The sequence below is a fragment of the Metschnikowia bicuspidata genome (genome assembly GCF_001664035.1).
Source record: "Metschnikowia bicuspidata var. bicuspidata NRRL YB-4993 chromosome Unknown METBIscaffold_4, whole genome shotgun sequence".
NCBI lineage: Eukaryota > Fungi > Ascomycota > Pichiomycetes > Serinales > Metschnikowiaceae > Metschnikowia > Metschnikowia bicuspidata.
Window position 1 is genome coordinate 813375 of NW_017387734.1, and position 20218 is coordinate 833592.

The following is a 20218-nucleotide window of genomic DNA, read 5'->3' on the forward strand; positions in this document are numbered from 1 at the left end:
GCTATTCCCATACGCATGCTTTCTTATACTGTAAAGCAAAAACGAAAGACCACTAGGAACTAGAAAACGCAAGTGAAGCGGCGAAAGCTTATGATAGAAACCGGCAACTGTAATTTGTGGCTTCAGGGAGTCCAAGCATTCTCAGTATGTGCGGACACGGCGGAGGGTGGTTGCCTAAGTAAATCGGGTGTATATCGTTTTTGAACCACCAAAAAATTGGGTCACTTGACGCAGGTTAGAGAGGGTGGGTTATCAACTAAAACCAAATAGTGGCAAGAAGCCGATGGCGAGCTCGCTCGTGTGGGAAAGTAGAAAGCACGCTGAAAAGAGAGAAAAGCATTTCTTGAGTCGCCAAGAAAAAAAAATCGACTGGACATTGAGCTATCTGGAATAACACGGCACGAACATCAACCTGTATTCTCGTAGTGCAGATTTGTTGAATGACAGACTCGTGTTCTGATTAGTGGACTGGAAAGCTCGTGTTGTTAAGTGCAAAAAGGTTGTTCGGCTTTCTCACACTCTTGGTTTGCATGAGGCATGACCTTTGGGATAAGAGCAGTCTATTGCTATCACAAACATTGGTAAAAAATGTTATAGCTATGTTCCAAATCGACCTACAGGGTTTGCAGATACCAAGAATAAAGTGGAAAATTCACGCAGGAAAGTGAAGATTATGTTTTTATCTTTGCAGTAATTGAATCTATATTCTCAGTTGTTTTCCAATTCTGTAATTTGAAACAAAAAACAAATACGCAAACTAATCTCTTTTGAGGAAGATCAAAATTGGGCGAGTAGGAAAAAGTACTCCTCAAAAACAAATGTTGATGATCAGAATAATCAGGGTTATATTAAGAGAGTTAAAGATAATCAGCGAAGTAAAGATTGGTATTATGAAGTCTCGGATGAGCCCGGAGTTGTAAGAGATCTATGATGTACAACGACTAGTAGAATATTAAACAATGATTCTACCACGAGCGCCCAGCGCCAATAACTTGATTGTATAACGCTACCTTGAGAGAAAAATAAAGGTGTATAAATAAATGTGGTAGTGACATGGTCTGAAGTATGTAGTAATATATAGAAGTAAGATAAAGAGATTAACCATGACAACACTAGAGCAGGGTAGTACTGCGTGAGGGTAGTTGTCGCCAGTGTGTGCCACCCCGATTAAATGACAATAGTCGAGATACAATGAAGCTAGGAACAACCCTTATGCAGATCACAAATAAAGGATAGCTATATATCCATAGAAGTAGAAAGAGAAAATTAGAGGGAAAACATAATAGAAATTAGAGACAGAAAATGAAAAAAAGAGTAGAAAATAGAATAGAAAAGAGAAAAAAAAAAAACAGAACGAGTCGGTAGAAAGAAAATAGAAACAGAACAAAGACAGAGAAAATGAAAAGAGAAAACAGAATAAAAATAGAAGCAAAATATAGAAGGACAAAACAGAATAGAAATAGAAGCAGAATATAGAAGGAGAATATAGAAGAGAAGAGAATATGGAAGAGAATAGGATAGAATAGAAAATAGAAAAGATAAAAAAATAATAAAAAATAGAAAAGAAAGGAAAAAAGAAATAGAACAGAAAATAGACACAGGAAATAGAATATAATAGGAACCAAAATGGAAAAAAAGGAAATAGGAAGAGAAAACAGAGAGAGTCAATAAAAAAAGAAAAGAAAATAGAAAACAGAGAAGAAAATAGGAAGAGAAGACACAATTGAAATGGAAACACAAAATATAACAAAAGAGAAAAAGAGAAAATAGAATCAGAAAAATGAATAAAACATATAATAGAAAATAGAATAAAAAAATAAAATAAAATAGGGTAGAGAATACAACAGAAATTAGATACAGAAAACAAAAACGAGAACGAAACAGATACTAAAAACAGATAACAGAAAATACCAACAGAAGATAGAAATGAAAAATAAAATAGGGGATGAAATAGGAAATAGAATAGGAAATAGAATAGGAAATAGAGTAGAATAGAAAAAGAAGGAGATCATAAGAAGAGAAATGGAAAAGGAATGGAGAATAAATCAGAAAATAGAAAGAGAATATAGAAAGAGAATATAGAAAGAGAATATTGAAAGAGAAAAAATGATAGAAAAGAGAGAAGAAAATAAAAAGAGGAAACAGAATAAAGTAGAATCAGACAACAGAATGGAAAATAGTAAAGAGAATAGAGTAGAATATATGATAAAAAATAGAAAAGGATAGAATAAAATAGAAAATAGGAAATAGAAACATAAAATAGCAAGAAGAATAGCAACAGAAAATAGAATTGAAAATAGATACAGAATACAAAAACAAGTAATACAAACAGATGACAGAAAATAACAACAGAAAATAGAAATAGAAAATAAAAAAGAAAATGAAATAGGAAATAGAATAGAATAGAGAACAGTTTAAGATTGAAAAAGAATATTGAAAGAGAAAGGATAACAGAAACAGAGTAGAACATAAAAGAGAAAAGATGATAGAAATTAGAGTAGAAAATAGAAAGAGAACACAGAATAGAGAGTTGAATCAGAAGATAGACTCAGACAACAGAAAGGAAAATAGTAAAGAAAATAGAAAGAGAATATAGAAAGGGACTATAGAAGGAGAAAGTGGAAACAGAAAAGAGAAGGAGAGAATAGAAACAGAAAGAAGGAAGAGAATATAGGAATGGAAAATAGAAACAAAAAATAGAAATGGGAAATAGAATAGAAAACAGAAAAGAAAATAGAAGCAGAAAATGGAAAGAGAGTATAGAATGAGAAGATTGAATGAGAAAACAGGAAAGGAAATAGAAACAGAATAGTGAAAGAAAAAGTGGATAGAGAAAAGAAGAAGAGAAAACAGAATAGAAATGGAGACAGAAAAGAAAAAGAGAGAACAGAAAAAGGAAATAAAAAGAAAAAGAGAGAACAGAATAAGGAAATAGAAAGAGAAAACAGAAAGAGTCAATAGAAACAGAATATAGGAAGAGAAAAGATAATAGTAAATAAAGCAGGATATAGCTGTACTCAAAAATAATATGATTAATCCTAATATACTGTCTATAAGTTCATTATACAAGTGTATTAGAATGACAGAACTAATGGATAATGGTACTATTAGAACTAAGAAAATAGGTCCATCCCAAGGAAGAAAACAGAATCGAAAGCAGAATAGAAAATAGAATAGAAAATAGAAAGGGAATATAGAAACAGATAGTAGCAACAGAAGAGAGACAGAGAGAATGGAAACAAAAAATGGAAACAGAAAAGAGAAAGAGAGAGCAGAAACAGAAAAGAGAAGCAGAGAATCAGAAGAGAATATGGAAACAGAATAGAAAACAGAACAGAAAATAGACTTTGGAAATAAAGAGAAAACAGAAGGAGTCAATAGATTGAGAATATAGAAAGAGTGAACAGAATAGAAAATAGAATAGAAGAGGGAGTAGAATAAAAAAAAGGGAACATAATACAAGTTAGAACAAAACTAGATACAGACAGCTGATATAGAGAAAGAAACAGATACCTAAGAAGATACTAAAAAGATACTAAAAAGATACTAAAAAGATACTAAAAAAGATATTAAAACAGATCCTACAATAGATCCTAAAAACGATACTAAAACCCACTAAGAAGCACCAGGGTGATTCGCAGCGACGTCTGCGGAGATACCTGGCATCCGCCATGTAGTCATTCCTCACGTGGCACCAATTTCCGTGCACAAGAGTTTTTTCCCTTATTTTTTCATCTTTTTCTCCTGAGGATCCTGAGGAGTTTCCGAGAATAGTACTCCAAGGCTCCTAAATACCGCATATCCTTGAATTGGAAATCTGGTACCGAAGATACCAGCCGGGCCCGGCCTGCACACAGGCGCCCTCCCGGAGGCACGGGTGCGCGCCGCGCGCCCCCAGCCTTTCTTGCAACAGCGCCTTCGTCTGCAAAACGTCCCCTTCCAACTCCCCATTTCTGGCCGTGCTTTCTAGGACACCCCTCGCCAGCGGCACCGAGACACGCACACGTGACCCGGATGATTCCTGCAGGCGGCCGGCGGCTGAAGATCCGCCCGCCCCGCAAGCCCGGCGCCGCGCCCGACATCGGCGCCAAAGCGCCCTTCGACTATACGGCCCTGTGGGCCACGCTTGCCAGTGCCATTGTGCACATCCAGAACAGAAACGTGCTGAGCCTCCTGTACGAGCAGCTCTACCGCATCGCGTATACCGTGGTGCTCCACAAACACGGCGCGCGGCTCTACGACGACGTGGCCGGTCTCGTGACGCAGCATCTCCAACAACGGCGCCAGCGCGTGCTCGAGCTCCTGGCCTCGCTGCTCACGGACGCCGGCGGCGACTTTTTGAAACGCTTGTGCCACGAGTGGGCGCGGCACGTGCAGCTGATGAAGTTCCTCGGCGACGTGTTGATGTACTTGAACCGCGTGTACGTCAAGGAGAGCAGGCGGCCCTTGGTGGGCGACTTGGGCGTGGCTCTTTTCGCCACGCACTTCCTCGGCGCCGACGACATGGCCGTGGCGCGCCGCTTGGTGCACGTGCTCACGCACGAGATGGCCCGCCTGCGCGGCCAGGCGCTCTGCATGCGGCTGTACGTGGTGCAAATGATCGCCATGCTCGAGACCGTGTCGGAGCGGCGCGGCGCCCCGGCCGCGCCCGGCCTGCCCGGCGGCCCGCGGCCCGACCTCTACCGCGACGTGTTCGAGCACGAGTGGCTTGTGCAGACCGAGGCGTACTTTTCCGCAGCGGCCGACGACGCCATGGCCGCCCGCCTGGGCTCCGCGTACTTGCACCGCGTGCACCGCCTCGTGCACGACGAGGAGGAACGCTTGCGGGCCTTGGCCGGCTCCGGCGCCGGCGCGCTTTTCCGCACGGAGACCGCGCCGAAAACCGTGGTGCTCATGGACAACATCCTCATCCGCGGCCGCATGGCGCACGTGATGGACGCGCCGGCCGGGGCGCTGGGCTTGCGCTGCTGGCTCGAGCCCGTGTTTGCGTGCGCCGTGGCCAGGCTCGCCGCGCCGCCGCCGCCGGGGGACGCCCGCGGCCACACCGCCGAGTTGCGCATGCTCTACGACTTGGAGGGCCGCGTGGACCCGGAGCGCAAGCGCTTGAAGGCGCGCGTGCGCGAGCTCCTCGTGGCCCAGGGCGGGCGGCTCGCGGAGGCCGTGCTCCGCCACTTGCAGCAGCAGGCGGCGCTCGCGGCCGCGGGGTCGGAAACGGCGGGGCTGGAAACGGCGGGGCTGGAAACGGCGGGGCTGGAAACGGCGGGGCTGGAAACGGCGAGGCTGAAAATGGCGGGCCTGAAAACGGCCGGCTCAAAAACGGCCGCCCCGAAAACTCCCGCCGTGTCCTACGGCCTGACGGCCTTTGTGGTCGCGTGGATCGACACCGTGTTGGAGTTCCAGCGGCTCGCCGGGCAGCTCGTGCAGGACGCGTTCGGCGGCGACGCCTCCGTGGAGTTCACCGTGCTCGCGGCCGTCAAGCAGTTCCTCAACCGGCCCGCCGGCAGGCCCAAGACCAGCCCCGCAGGGCCCGCCTTGAACGCGCCCGAGCTTTTGTCCGTCTACATCGACCACTACATCAAGCAGTTCTCCAAGCCCTCGACGTCCAAGAAGTCCGCCACGGACGACACGGTCGCCATCGACGAGACCGAGGCCTTCTTCCACAAGGTTGTGACGTTCTTGAAGTTGGTCGAGGACAAGTACGCGTTCGAGGCGCACTACGCGGCGCACTTCGCCAAGCGGTTCCTCAACGCCAAGGGCGCGCCCCCGTCGGCCCTGGCGGCCCCGGCCGGCGACATCGAGGAGCTTGTCTTGGCCAAGTTGTGGGACGAGGTCTTCATGGGCAGCCACTACCTCGAGCGCATCGTCAAGATGCGCAAGGACGTCACGCTGTCGGCCGAGTTGACGCTCGAGTGGCGGCGCCACGTGGCGGACCACGCGCTCCGCGTGACCGAGCTCGAGCTCAAGATCTGCAACTTGTCCGAGTGGCCCAAGTCCATGACCAAGGACCACAAGGACTTTTCCGCGGCCAAGCTCCACAATGGCGCGTCCACGGCCAAGCCCCTCAAGGACGCGTCCCCGGCCGACGCCGACACGGGCATCATCTGGCCGTCGCAGCTCCGCGAAACCATGCGGACGTTCGAGGAGTTCTGGCGCACGGGCAAGCGGAACGACAACAAGGCCTTGTTCTGGTACCCGAAGTTCGGCCAGATGGATCTCCGCATCTCGTACCCCTCCCGCACCTACGACATCAACTTGTCGACCTACGGTGGCGTGATCATGATGCTTTTCGCGCCGCAGTCCACGGACGCTGCGGGCGACCCGGTGCTGGCCTTTGACGAGCAAAGGGAATTGACCTACGACGAGATCCGCGAGCTCACGCGCATCCCGGAGTTCGACCTCAAGCGCCAGTTGCGCTCCATTGCCGTGGCCCCGCGCCTGCGGCTCTTGGTGAAGGTTCCCATGTCCAAAGACATAAACCCGACCGACACTTTCCGCTTGAACAGCAAGTTCAAGCTGCCCTCGACCAAGGTGAAGGTGCTCACGGTGAAGTCCGACGCGCCGAAGATCTCCGACGCGAGGGCCGAGGAGGCGGACGAAGTGCGCGCCGCCATTGACGAAGGCCGCAAACACCTCATCAATGCCGCCGTGGTGAGAACCATGAAATCACGCCAGACAATCAAACACAACGAGTTGATCGAGGAAATCGTCAAGCAGCTCCAGAACCGCTTCCTTCCCCCAATGGTGCACATCAAGCAGCAAGTCGAGGACTTGATTGAGAAAGAGTATTTGAGGAGAGACGCCGACTCGCCGAATGTGTACCATTACATTGCATGAAGAAGGCAGTGCTAGAGACGAATGCGTTTAGGAGGCAGTGCCAGACAGAACCGGGTGTTGTACGAAATTACCTGTTTCCACGGCCGTTTCTTTACGGAACCCAGACCAGACTTTACCGCAACGTTACGAAAGATTCTTCGATGCGTTCACCTTTCAAGCCACCAAATACATGGATTTGTGTGTGGTGTCTCAGGAACATTTCGCTGTTTGGGACAAAATGAATTTGCAGGCCAGGAGTACCGCCAACTATGTCGCCCCAGCTTTCGGCCTCAAGATACCGAGAGGGCTCTTTTATTTACAGCCACGAGCTTCCAGATACTGAACCTGAAGGCAGATAAAAATTTAAATGCATGTTATGTCGAAACATGCTCTCCCATAAGACCCGGCTCTACAATCATTGTACAGCTCATATCAACGAGTCAGGGAGCAGCAAGCTCAGACAACCCGCCATATACTCATGACAGATTGTGGATTTGACCAGGCAGAAAGGAGTCTGCACTACATAGGATCACTACAGCTGCATGCCGAGAAAAGACCAAAGAACAACACGATCAAGTTCCGAAACGTGGGACCAGGCTCGCTTAATTGAACCAGATCATACTCAGAGCCATCTTGGGCATTAATCAATGATTCCATCACAGGCTCACGGCTCATACATAGCCAGCATATGGATTTTTGCAACGATGGACAAGCCCTCTCCTAAGAAAAAAGCCCCAGATTCAGAAGACAATCTGATACGAAACCTCATTTTTCTTGGACCCAGAAGCCTGCAAAAGATTCACCCGCTCCGGACTTTTGATGTTTTCACCAGTGCTCGCAATAGTCTAGTGTGCGCATACAGTAGGCATTGGAGCCGAAATCCAGCATCTTGGAGAGCGAAGCAGGAGCCGTGCCTGTATGCCGGCACGGGCCGCCTGAAAATATGACTCTGCTGTGAGGCTTCCCATGAAAAAAAGCCAAAGTTGCCTGGATAGATATCACGAGACAGATGGTATTGGCTTCTGGGGTCCTGGCTGGTTGATAAGACTGCCAGGGCCTCTATGCGCGCTGGCCAAGTACTGCACATAACAGACGCTGTCACCAAACCGAGCCTGGATACGGCCTAAGTCGTTTGGAACCAGTATGGGCAGATACGCCGTATTCCAAGCTGAAATCAGTGACTTTCAGGCTAGCTTTTGCAAACACATAAAACATTGACGCTGGAAAATGCAGCAGGGCCCGACAACCCTAGGCTTGTGGTTCGAACCCATGCTCATAAGTCGACTTTGCCGCCAGCCCCTCCGATCGCGGACCCAGCAGGGAATGTTTGTGATAAGGAACTTTGCTATCGATCTTAGATCATGAGCCTGGGCACATATCCCCGCCATGAAACTTTGGGTCTGTTCTAATTGCCCCTTAAATATAAACTTTACAAGAAAATCAGCAGCCTGGAAGGCGTAGGGGGCAGAGCGCTCTGATGTCGTCGAGCTTTCCTAGAATGCCCGCCAGAAACACTCACATAGAACACAGGCCTGGATGGACATGGTCTGTCAGGCTGTCTACTAATTTACATTGCAGCATGTTCTATGAAATCGGCCCGATGGGCAACTCCGTGGTTCACCAACGAGTCTAGACCCACCCGGACTGCAGGCAGCGCCGCGCCGGACAAGTCGCGGGCCCCTCCTGTGTGCAGGCACCTTGCGGATCCAGGTGCCCTGGGTGAGCGCCTTGCAGTAAACGCTGATCTGAGCATGCATAGAAACCCAGCTTGCTCCGGCGTGCAGCAACAAAACAAACAGAGCAGGCGAGACAGTCAAGCTCTGAAAGGGCGCGCGCCATTGCTAGATCCGCCTTGTTGAAGCAAACAACATCCCCGGCACTAAGCCAACAAGGGCCGCCCTTGGCCAAGCACGTGGCGCTGGTCATGTGACGCTTGGACCAGGCCCTTGCTTATTTTTAAGCTACTCCCAAAGATCGCGTTGACGGCCCGGCTTTGCTCGCCCCCGTGGCTTGCTATATATTCTGGCAGAACATCCTGCTTGCTGCTCACTCGCGCTCGCGTACACATACGAGGAGGCGCGCCTGCGTTCTATTTTTATGGGTATTTTTTTTCTGGGTCCCTGGTTCTGTGCCTTGCCTCCCCACCAGCTCTGGGCCCTCTCACTTTTTGCAGAGCACCACGAAACTCGAAAACCACAACAGAACAAAAGGCCTCCTTTTTCATTCGCTTCCCACTAAAAAAAGGATACCCGCGCCGCTTGCCACCACCGCTTGTTTCGTTTTTGCTCCGCCCGCGCTAAACCGCCCTTTTCTTTCGGCGCCCTACTGATATCCCCTTGGCTAGCCGCTGCCGCTTGTTCTTTTGGCTCCCCTCCGCTTAGCCTTGTTGCCATCATCCACGCCATCAAAACACGCCATTTTTACTTGACCATTCATCAATTATTGACCACGCCATCAAAACTTGACCATTTATCAAAACTTGATCATTTATCAAAACTTGACCACGCCATCAAAAGTTGACCATTCATCAAAACTTGACCACGCCATTTTTACTTGACCACGCCACCAAAACTTGACCTTCCACGGCCCCCGTAACTCAACCATCACACTCGCTCAAACCGCCCCCTAAAAAAATGCATCACAAAAATCCCTCCGCGCACTCGCTCAGCGAAAACCTCTACGACATAGCGCTCCTGGGCTCCGACCCGCATCGGGCGGCCCCGAAAAACCGCTTCTTGCCGCGCCGCGTGGGCCTGTTGACGTGTCTCGATTCTCTGCTGAACCAGAAACGACCCGGCGACTACTATCTCAACCGCATGGGCGTGGCCCTGGCGCCGCAGGCTGGCGTGGGGGCCAAGTCCGCGTCTCTGCTACTGTCCCTGCCGCTGCTGCTGCTGGAACCGCGGCGCAACATGCGGCCTTTGCAAGGCCGCCCCGGGTCCAACTGCTCCGTGTCCTCGGCCGATGTGTGCAAGAGCTCGGACGACGATGTGCTGGTGGCACTGACCCCCTTCGACGCGACAGACTCGCGGCTCAGCTCAATGACAAACTACTCCACATACTCCACCACGAAGCCCGGCGGCTCCTCGGTCTCTGTGGCAGATCCGTCCACGAAACAGCCAGTGTCCTCCATCCCCGAGCGCGAAGTCCCAGCCAGTAGCACGGGAGTCGAAGACACCAGTCTCGATAGCCAAGTCATCGACCAACTGGACCTGTCGCTCTCGACCATCGCCACCGAGAAGCAGGAGGGCCCGCTGTCGCTTGAGCCTCGCATCCCGGCGCGGCAAAATCCGCCTCCCGTGCCGCCCAAGTTACGTGCGGCGTCCACATCTTCAGTTCTTGAGACCAAAAGGCAAGCCGCTTTCAAGCAACAGCTTCCGCCACTCGCAAGGCAAAGCTCAGCAAGTTCTTCTTTCATGTTGACACGCACGAAAACGCGCTATTACAACCCGAGGGAGACCAAGGAGCGCAAAGAGCTCCGCAAGAAGTTATACGAGGAAAACGACGACAATGACGAGCTTCTCACAAATGATTTGGACTTGGTCTTCAATGTTCCCGTGATCAAGAACCACGGTGAAATTTATCGCACACAGCGCACCGAGTCCATGCCAGACATGATTCTTTCACGGAACGACATCGTGACCACTGACGACAACAAGTACCCATACAAGCCCACAGAGTCCATGAAACCTTGTCCTCTTCCAGGGAAACTTTCTCGGTCCAATTTGACCCTAGACAGAATCCCAACAGCGATTCCAGAGCTGCGCCCGTTGAACATGAATAACAATATTGAGGAGTCCGATGAAAGTGCCCATACCTCATTTGCCAGCACCGAAAATGACAGTGCAATCTGCCACAACATTTCAGAGTTCTATACTCAGCGTTCCTTGTCGTATTCGGCGATAGCAAGAGCGTCAAGGGACCAGCAACTCGTGGACAAATTGCCAAACTTTGTGAAAACCCACGGCTCTGTTGAAGATATAAGCTTGATCTCTCCAGAGAAACTCGAAGTGGTGGATCAATCTCGTCCTATTAATCTTCCTCCGAAGAAGCCGACAGATAAGAGTAAACACCATAGAGAGTTGCATCGGGTGATAACTGATTTCGAAGCGAGCACAAAGGCCGTGAATACCATGCGCAAGAATCTCGGGTTACTGGCTGTGGCTAACCAGCAAAGCTGGCTCAAATTGATGATGGCAAGCGAGGAGAAGGACTTTGGAAGAAAATTAAACAGTGAACGTGAGAAATTACGCAAGTTAAACTGGGAAACTCTCGTTTCAAGCAGGTTCAGATTCGACTATTACATGAAAGTCCTTTTGGTTGACTCGGAGAAAAGCTTCACTGATTCCGTGGAGACAAGTTTCTTTTCTGCGGAACGAAAAGTGAACAGTCTCTCGCCTCAAATGAAATCCACCAAGGAAGCAGAATTCAATAATATCATAGAGGAAGTCCTACAAAGACCTCTTTTCAAAAACTACATGGTTGACATGGCCACAACCAGAGGTGCCGACTTTGATCAACGTCAGTTCCATGACAATTATAAACGTTTGTTGTATTTGAAATCCTTTTCAGATGGCGGACTCCGAAAGCATCACTGCATCTTCGTCATCCCCACGTTTTTGATACTATTCCAAAGCACTGAGTCGTTTCTGAACATTTGGAAGCTCATAGAATTGTTTGACCATGAGGTTTTCAGCGAGGAGATTTTCTCCTCTCTCAACAGGAAACTTTCCTGTTGGAGTGGCCTTTCCAAGATGCTGCAATCAAGCCCAGTGTACAAGATATTGAAGAAGTTCAGTAGCTTGCAAGAGTTCGAACATCTCAGCACGACATCTCTTTTTGAGCTAATGATTCAGCTCAATGACAGGCTTCCTTTGAGTTTGAGCGCGCCATCTACCCCAATTGTTGCACAAAGCCCCTTCGAATCGCTTGCGAAAGCCTCGTCAGAACCTGAGGAGCGTTCGAAAAACCGCTCGGTTAATTCTTTGGAGAATTCGTCCGACTGGGACTCCGAGTCTGTCTACTCTTCTTCTTCGTTGAGCTTGGTAGGCATCTTCCTTCAATTGCTAGTGATATTTTCACGCTCTAAGAATAAGAAACAAAAAGTTGTGAACTTATTCCAAAGCTTCTTGCTTACCGTCTTTCAATATTACCACGTCAACTGGAACAGTTGTGGAGAGCTCGTGAAGGACAACAAGTCCATCAAACTCAATAATTCAAGCGACCAGTTGATGAACCTAGAGTCTTTCCTTACTAAGTGGAAGGACATTTTTAAGAAGTTATGAGCCCACGACGAAACTCAAGCCAAGCAATTGGCACTTTAATGATACATCTTACATATCCATATCTAATTCAATAGCATTTGGGTTTGCAGTGACAACTGGTTCTGTCTTCTCGGAAGCATTTTTTGTTTCTGCAATGACAAACCCCATGGGATTGATGTCTGCCTTGGCCTCAGACACATCCCTATACTCGTTCTTCAATTGTCTCCGTGTCTCTAGCAAACCCTTATATGAGGTCTCTGTGCCGCTTTGCATCTCCCATTCTTCCCATTTCGTCCATACAATCTTCGTCACGTGGCCATCAGGATGACCGAGGCCAGCCAAATATTTGAAAAGAGTTCTTACCCTTTCAAGTTCGTTTTCGGATTTCTCGAACTCCACAAATTCTAGGCCTAGTTCTATCCCATACGGTAGTGTTAATTGCGAATCTTGTAGAGCTTGCGTCATGATCTCCCGATATAACTGGCTATCGTGCAAATTGAAACGAACCGCATGCGATGCCTTTTTGTATAATGTGAACTTGTCATCTGCAATTTTGTTGCGGTTGTCTTTGGTGTAGCGAGGAAAGGAAAACGAGCGAGTGAGGTAGTTTATGGCATCACGCATGATGGCGACCGAGCGGACTAAATTACCTTGTTTCTGCTCAAAAGTAATGTACTTTTCAAAGATCTCGTATGCATGGAACCCGGGGATCTCGGACGAAACACACCGATCAAAGAGGTCTCGGATCGCATTGCTATCCTCCACATGCACTGCAATTTTGTCGAGATAGACGGCCCAGATATGGAATTGCGCCTGCGGGGACCTGAAGTTGTGGATTCCTGCCTCGTAGATTGCATAGCTCTTTTCCATGTTTTCGTGTGTTGCTGTGAAGTCTGCGTATTCTAGAAGCAGGCGAAGGCTGATGATCTGGAGCTTGAAAAGACGGCTATACGCCTGGTCCAATTTCGAAAGGACGGCCAGATTGTCCTCGCCTTCCTCGATCATCGACTTGAGCACATCGATGTAGAATGCCCAAAGGTGTCCGCTGTGAGCAATTTGGTCATGCACAGTGTTTCCGACCTTCTGCTTGTGCTGGTCCGGTGTGGTTTCGTCCTGTGGGTCGAAAAGCACCAGCTCAATGTGTTTCAATGCTTCGTCGTCGGACACCGTGAAGATCATTTCTGTCCATGCAATATACAAATCTGCGAGCTCCGTCACGGTCCGGAACTGCGATTTCACGGCATGTGAAAACACCACGTTGGCCGTCGAGAGGTCGTTTTGGGAGATGTAGATATCCGCGTACTGGGTCCATATTTGAGCCATGGTGTGCCCGTTTCTCGAGCTTGCCTGGAGCGGGTTCACACGCCGGATGGCCGTGACGTATGTGTTGATGACTTCCCTCTGGTCGGCCTTTTCCTGGAAGATGCTAGCTCGCTCGAGCCAGTGGTCGATGTTATGAGGGTGCGCCTTGATGAGAACGTCATTTACGAGCACGGGCTGTTTCGCCAAGACCCGCGAGAAGCTCCTCATGCAGAGCCGGAGGGCCTCGGCGTCGCCAGCCCGGAATAGCCGTTCCATCTGGTTTTCTTCCCAGTTTGTCACCGTATCAAAGACGTCCACGACGTCGGCGGGCGTTTTTGCCGTTTCGAAGGCTAGCGCATGGAAGTGCCGGGCTTGTTCCCACAGCCCGCGTGCCGAAAAGTAGCTTGCAAGCACAAGCATGAATCGTTTGGCGAACGGCGGGAAATCCGCGGCGGCAGTCTGCGCTGTTTGCTCGACAAAAGCGTCATTGCGGAACTGGGTGTTTTGCAGCACGATGCAGAGAAACTCAAGCACAAAGTCGGCGTGCAGGCGCAGGCCCGCCGGCTTCGTCCTTTCCAAATCTCGAAGTAGAGCAGCCGCCCGCCGGAAGCCAGCGTGCTCGGCCACCTTCAAAACACACTGTTCGCTCAGGATGAGGGCCAGCCCGCCAGCCTCGCCACGCGAGATTTCGAAGTACCGCGCGTAGATGGAGGCCGCCGGCGGGCCGGACATCTGTTCGGCCAAACGCAAGTATTTCTGCCAGATGTGCGGGTGATGCGAGCGGTCCAAGTTGAAGAGCGCCATGTCCAAAGCTTTTCGAAGCCGGCCGGCGTCGGCGTTGGGGCCCGAAAGAAGATCGATGTACCTGAGCCAAAACGCGGGCGTCGAGGGCATCATCTGCAACACCCGCTCGTATAAACCCAAAAGGGTACCCGTGGCTTCGGGGCTCCAGGGCAATTGGAGATATGCGTTCCATAGTAAAGTAGAGTGAGGCAACTCGCACACGGCCCGGTCTAGAATAAACACGGCCTTATTGAAATCGGCCCGGTAAGCCTCGAAGTACTCGAGCCAGAGAGTCTCGTTGTCGCTGTTTTCAAGCAAGCTTTCCTCGTATGGAAGCTGGCTCTGGGAGATCAAGGTCTCGAGCAGCATGGGTCTTTATATTTTGCGCAGAGAATTCAGGAGCCAGCGGCCTGGAATTGGTCGAGAAGAGGGCGGGGAAACGAGGGGAGCAGGAGTTTGAAGATGACAGATCCAGAGCGTTGCGCTTGCTGGCCCTTAATAGAGTCTACACTGACCGTTGTAATGGAGCCGAAGCCTCAATGAGCAGGCCCAAGTCCGATGGGCGCGCACAGCTCCACTAGGGCCTAGTGCCAGGAGAATGGGAAGAAGCGAATAAGAGGGAAGAAAAGAAGAAGCGAGTCCGCAATAGCAAACAACAATCATTGGTAGGATAAAGTGGGCAGATTGGATTGAAACTGTCTTCGGGAAGAAGAGTTTTTTGAAGTGCCTGGCGTTTTTGCTTGCATTCCCAGCTGTCTATTGGCCCTCAGGCATTTCGGGCACTGGGTCGGCACGGGGCGCGGCCCTGGAATGGCGCGCTAACTTAGCAGGTATGCCGGGGCAAGCCTTGTGCCTGGGGCCAGGTGATGAGGGATCGGATGATGAAGTTTTCGATGATTTGAGATCGGATGATAAGATGTCCGATGATAAGATGTCCGATGATAAGATGTCTGATAATAAGATGTCTGGTAATAAGGCGTTAGATAATAAAATGTCAGATAATAAGATGTCGCATGAAAATATCGCATGCAATGATCGCATAATAAGATGTTAGGTCATAAGACAGAGGATAAGAAGATGTCAGATAATAGGAGATGGGCTGATATGAGAACAGCTGATATGAGAACAGCTGATACGATATCAGATAAGAAGATAGAGCGAAGCCAGTAAAACGGACTGTGCCTGGATTTTGAAACCTCAAGTGCTTGAGTCATGCAATTTGTCACGAGACATGGCAGGACCAAGTGCAGGTGCGGCCACCCACTGCCAGGATCTTCCATATGGGAATCATCTCTTTGGATGAATGAGCTTTGGTTCATTCTGTGCTGTTAGTATCCTCGGTATTGTATCTTCTCTCACAAGGCAATTAGTGTAACAATTTCAGATCTGGTGTTGCGGGTGCGAATATCAACTGTTTGTGTAGTTTGCAGACATTCGGATACATACATTTCATGGAATCAGAATGACTATAAAGAATGAATGAAGAGAGGAATCAGCACAATTTACATGGGCAGAATAAATACAATTTACAGAATTGGAACCAATACATTTCACCGAGTCTGAATCGGTACAATTCAAGGAATCAATACATTTCTCGGGACCAGAAGCAATACTATTTACTGAAATTTGGATATTTAGAATTCCCAGTGTCTGCTTTTTGCAGAACCAGAACCAACTCATTCCTCAGAAATTAGGAAATACGTAACTCATGGAGACCCTTTTTATAGGACGCGGGCCATGGCACGGAGCAGATCTAATCTCCTTCCATATAATAGCCCGGCGCTTAAAAGGTTGAATATGCTGTCTCCAGGATTCCTGATAATTAGTGCACAGTGCACTTCGAGTGTACCTGGCCGCTGAAGTAGAGCTCTGTGATTGAGGCCATGGGGTCCAGGAAATCTCTCTGCATCATCTGCTGCCAATTCAGGATACCTAAAGCGGAATTCTTTTAAACGGTTGGGCCATACTGAGAACTCAAGCTTCCTCTGACAGCCCTAGCGAGCTTTCTCCATATCACGCTATCATCAGACCCAATTTTAGACCAAATACCAGACACTTATATCAGGCCCCAACAGCAGACCCAATCTCAGTAATGTCGGACCCTTAAGTAGACCCTATTGTCAGAACCAACATCAGACCCAATAGCAACACCACTGGCAGACCCCAGTAGCAAGATTAATTAGACTCACCAGCTATGTGTTGGACTGACGTAACGCGCCCCGTCTGATAATTCTTGGACATTTATGTCACCATTATTATAACTATCCTTTTGAGCTCCATGCTCAGCCTTTTCTGTGACTTATGCTCATGACACCACATATTGAGACTTTGGCCCAAAACTGACTTTCTTCGTTTGTATTGTGGTTGCGCGTTGGCCAGTTACGAACAATGGCACTGATCTGCTGGGTAGAAAGTATCCACACTTACTGGTAGATACATCTAATGGAGGGAGCAAAACTATACATAAATATATGCATATAAGCCTTCAAGTAGGTCCCAAATACGTGCCAAGTGCTGGCACAATTCGATTATTTGCCAGTCCGACTCTAGACATTGATTAGTAAAAAACATGGATGTTTTGGCTCGCAACGAGGTACATGAAAATATAGGTGGTAACATTAAATCTCATAATCATTGGAATGAAAAACAAGCAAGTGATATCCTAGTTACCAGAAATCTGTTCTCAGATAAATATGAGATATGCGAAGAAATATTACTAGATGCGAAAAAAAAAAAGTATTATGTTCAAAGTATTAGCTGTATGCTTAGTTTGAGAATCAGATGGAGCCGAAACTCCTAGAATGGGTGTTGAGCTTTGAGAAAGGAAGTACCATTTTTTCTGAAGACACATTGCGTCAGCCAGATTGATGTTGGCCTAGATTTAAGAAATATCTCTATTTAAAGTTGAAACAAACAAGTTAATAACTCAGCTTTGGCCCACCAAATAATGGCTCGAGCGGGTGTGCATATATATAGCCGGGATCAGGACAGTGTTGAAATCTGTGGGGTTTCAGCTGGGCGGATGGACAAAGGAAAAGTGACTTTGACCATACGGGAGCTGAGCATTTGGACGGGTAGAATACGCCGTGGCTTGCCCAAGGCGTGCGGCAAACTACCAGTAGAGGTACTGCAGTATACATCTAGTGACGGCATGATCAGACACCGGTGCAGGACTAATCGATGGAAGAATCTGGTCAAGGCAATAGGGGCGAGACAGGGCCTACCCCAGAGGCCAAAGACGAAGCAGAGGAATCGCCGAAGATGCAAGGGGGTCATGAAAGAAAAGGAAAATAAGGGTGATGGAAAGAAAAGGGACCTTGTGGCAGGCAAGCAGTTGCGCAGAAAAGCCAATGAAGCAGGAAAAAAAGCTAGCGGTCAAACGAACGGCACGAAGGCAAGACGAGTGAGGCCCAAGAGAGACGAGACCAGACAAACAAGGACAGATGAATACACGCAGAAAAGATCCCAGCAACACCAAACATAAACAGATAAATTGATAAATGATTGAATTATTAAACGAATCCATAAGTAAATGAATTAATAAAATATATCTAATAGATTAATAGGTGAATAGAGTACTATCGTTCGCGAGGGTACATCTGTCAATTTAAACAATACAGAGAAAATTAGCATTGTTCTTGCATAAAGATGACACGCTCTACCAAGAATTTACCGTTGATATGGTTGGTGCAAAAAGATCTCACATCCATTTATCTAATCAATCACGGCTCCTATGTGCCCTTTCATGACAAGAAATTTGGGGCGTCAAGATTCGAGTGCAGGCTGTGTTCGAAAAGCTGTTATAGAGATCAGAAGTTAAACCATCTCTGCAATGAGTGTGAGATTTGCACTTTTGGTGGCAGAAGATCGGCTTTCAGGCTCCAATGCACGTATGGGAGACGCGAACTCCTTCAAATATTTCCCTTGACAATCTAAGAAACCTTCATTGGTCTGTTTAAGTCGTTCACAGGGTTTCGTCGCTAAGGGAACAGCAGGCAAAGACAAAAGTACGTCTTGCCGCCTTGTCACAAGCCCTCAGGAAAACATTTCTTATGGGAAGATGACATTTGGTCAATTCTTTTAGTGGCTGACATTGTTTCTGGGCAGAAGTCTTTTTGAGGGTCACATTCTCTTTGGAAGATTTGCGCCTTCTCACCAGAGCCGATCTATTATAGGTTTCTTTATAGTTTTTCGTTAGTGGTGGGGTCTTACATCCTCAGAGGGACACCCTATAATAAATAACAAAAAAATAGATACATCGATAAAAGGACAGATAAATAAACGCAAGATACAGAACAGAATCTCCCAGGAAAAACACATAGATGAACAAGCAAATAAATAATACAGATCAATAAATAAATAATCAAACTAGTTGATGAAATTGATAAAATAGATAAACAAGTAAAAAGGTCAATAGATAAATAGATAAATAGATAATTAGATAATTAGATAATTAGATACATGGATAATTAGATGAATAAATAGCGAGGACAGGCGAATACACTCAAGATACAAAAAAGAACCTCCCAGCGAAACATAAGGTAAGATAAACACATAGAGGGACAAACAAATGAATTGTTGAAGGAACTAATAAATAATCCAGGAAACAAATAAAGAGCCGAAGAAACAAATAAATAGCCCCAAACACAAATAAATCATTAAAAGTTGTAGAAAAGGTATTGGTGAAAGAGGCATTGCCACGGAAAAATGCGTTTATGATTATGCTCAATAATGGGAAATCTATTGGGTCTCGGACTTGTCCGGGTGGGCAGTAGTCACATGGTATGAATCATCGCATTTCTAATCAAGGATGCTCAAAGATTCAAAAGATGAGGAGCCGCTTTTCGAGATCCGAACTCTCTTGACGTTAAATGGGTAGATATTAAGCCTGTTGTCTCTTTTTTTCAAGCTCGGGTTCACAACCTGAGTCAATAGACTATTGCAATATCAGATATATCTTGGGCACAACATCACATTCGGAGCAGCCACGGTGGCACGATGTCATCTGAATGGTTCAGATACCGAAACGAGCGCGACGACAGATTTCCAGGTTTCCTCGAATATTCCAGCCTCAGCCGAATAACTTATCGACGTTGAAAAACGGTAATAAGTATGCTGTCTAGCTTTTGTTAGCTTTCTTATTGCATAAGCCAAAGCCTCACAGAATTGGGCGCCGAAATGGGGCATTCAAACATGCTCCAGCATTCGCCAGGACAGCAAACTTAAACCACGTCCGCTTGGACTGTTTGAAGGCTATGCATATATGGCCTTAAGGCTTTGCGAAGTTCAGTGAAGAGCTAATAGTACCAGGCCAAATTGATTGACCCAGCAGTACAATAGCAAGAAGATGTTCGAGCAACAGCTGATCTTTCTACGAGCCGTATCTGTTTGGTCTATGTGATATTACACCAGAAAGTCTTCTGCACCACGATCTGGAAAAGTTGAAAGATCTGAATCTCAGTGAAGCACTCTAATCAAACCAACGTCTGAAGGCAGACCCAATACATAAACCGGAGGATCCAGGTATATTTCACCATCTTTCGGGTCCCAACAGTCATTATTATTCACATCAGAGCCCAGGCTTCGATGTGGTCGGAGCTGCACCCCTTTTGAGTGAGGTCGGTTCATTTGCTTCATTGCGCGTTTGGGTTTTGAAAACTCAAACAACCGCATAGATTATGGACTCCTTGGTCCGCGATTCAAGACGGGCGACTTGTATTACGCCATTATCCTATGAATCCGCAGGCCTCCGGATGAGATGAAGAAGCCATGATTGATAACTTTTTCCTCTGGAAGTGTGGAGAGTGATTTGAGAGGCGACACGAACAATTTGGACTGCAAACTGGGATGTGAAAAAAGTGCACTAGATTCGAGGACAACTGGTTCCAAAGACACCAAAAAGTCGTATAATGTCCAAAACGTTAATGACAAAGTTCACAAGCAGCCAAATTCTGTCTTGAAGATGTTGGAAATTTATTCCATTCATTCGGCAGGGAAGCTATATTATAGTTACCTCCTTTTAGATGAAGTTGTTTTAAGGCTGAGTGTGGTGATTT

The 20218-nt window shown here is 47.4% G+C and overlaps 4 protein-coding genes across 4 annotated transcripts; 3 read left to right on the forward strand and 1 right to left on the reverse strand.

The window, feature by feature from the left end:
* Positions 1 to 4014: 4014 nt before the first annotated feature.
* On the forward strand, positions 4015 to 6834 carry METBIDRAFT_43294 (cullin; the record flags this gene model as incomplete). Its single annotated transcript, XM_018857640.1, has 2 exons — positions 4015 to 5204; positions 5280 to 6834. The coding sequence occupies 2 exons, from the start codon at positions 4015 to 4017 to the stop codon at positions 6832 to 6834; spliced, it is 2745 nt and encodes a 914-aa protein (XP_018710967.1).
* Positions 6835 to 10202: 3368 nt separating this feature from the next.
* Positions 10203 to 12086, forward strand: METBIDRAFT_25215 (uncharacterized protein; the record flags this gene model as incomplete). The annotated part of the gene is made up of 1 exon (XM_018855290.1): positions 10203 to 12086. A coding segment is annotated over one exon (1884 nt), but the record flags the coding sequence as incomplete, so codon positions are not given.
* Positions 12087 to 12146: 60 nt separating this feature from the next.
* On the reverse strand, positions 12147 to 14531 carry METBIDRAFT_78827 (mRNA splicing protein; the record flags this gene model as incomplete). Its single annotated transcript, XM_018858949.1, has 1 exon — positions 12147 to 14531. One exon carries the CDS (start codon positions 14529 to 14531, stop codon positions 12147 to 12149), a length of 2385 nt encoding a protein of 794 aa, XP_018710969.1.
* Positions 14532 to 16945: 2414 nt separating this feature from the next.
* METBIDRAFT_199039 (uncharacterized protein) lies at positions 16946 to 17780 on the forward strand. The gene has a single exon (XM_018854907.1). The coding sequence runs from the start codon at positions 17110 to 17112 to the stop codon at positions 17644 to 17646; it is 537 nt and encodes a 178-aa protein (XP_018710970.1). The 5' UTR covers positions 16946 to 17109; the 3' UTR covers positions 17647 to 17780.
* Positions 17781 to 20218: the final 2438 nt, after the last annotated feature.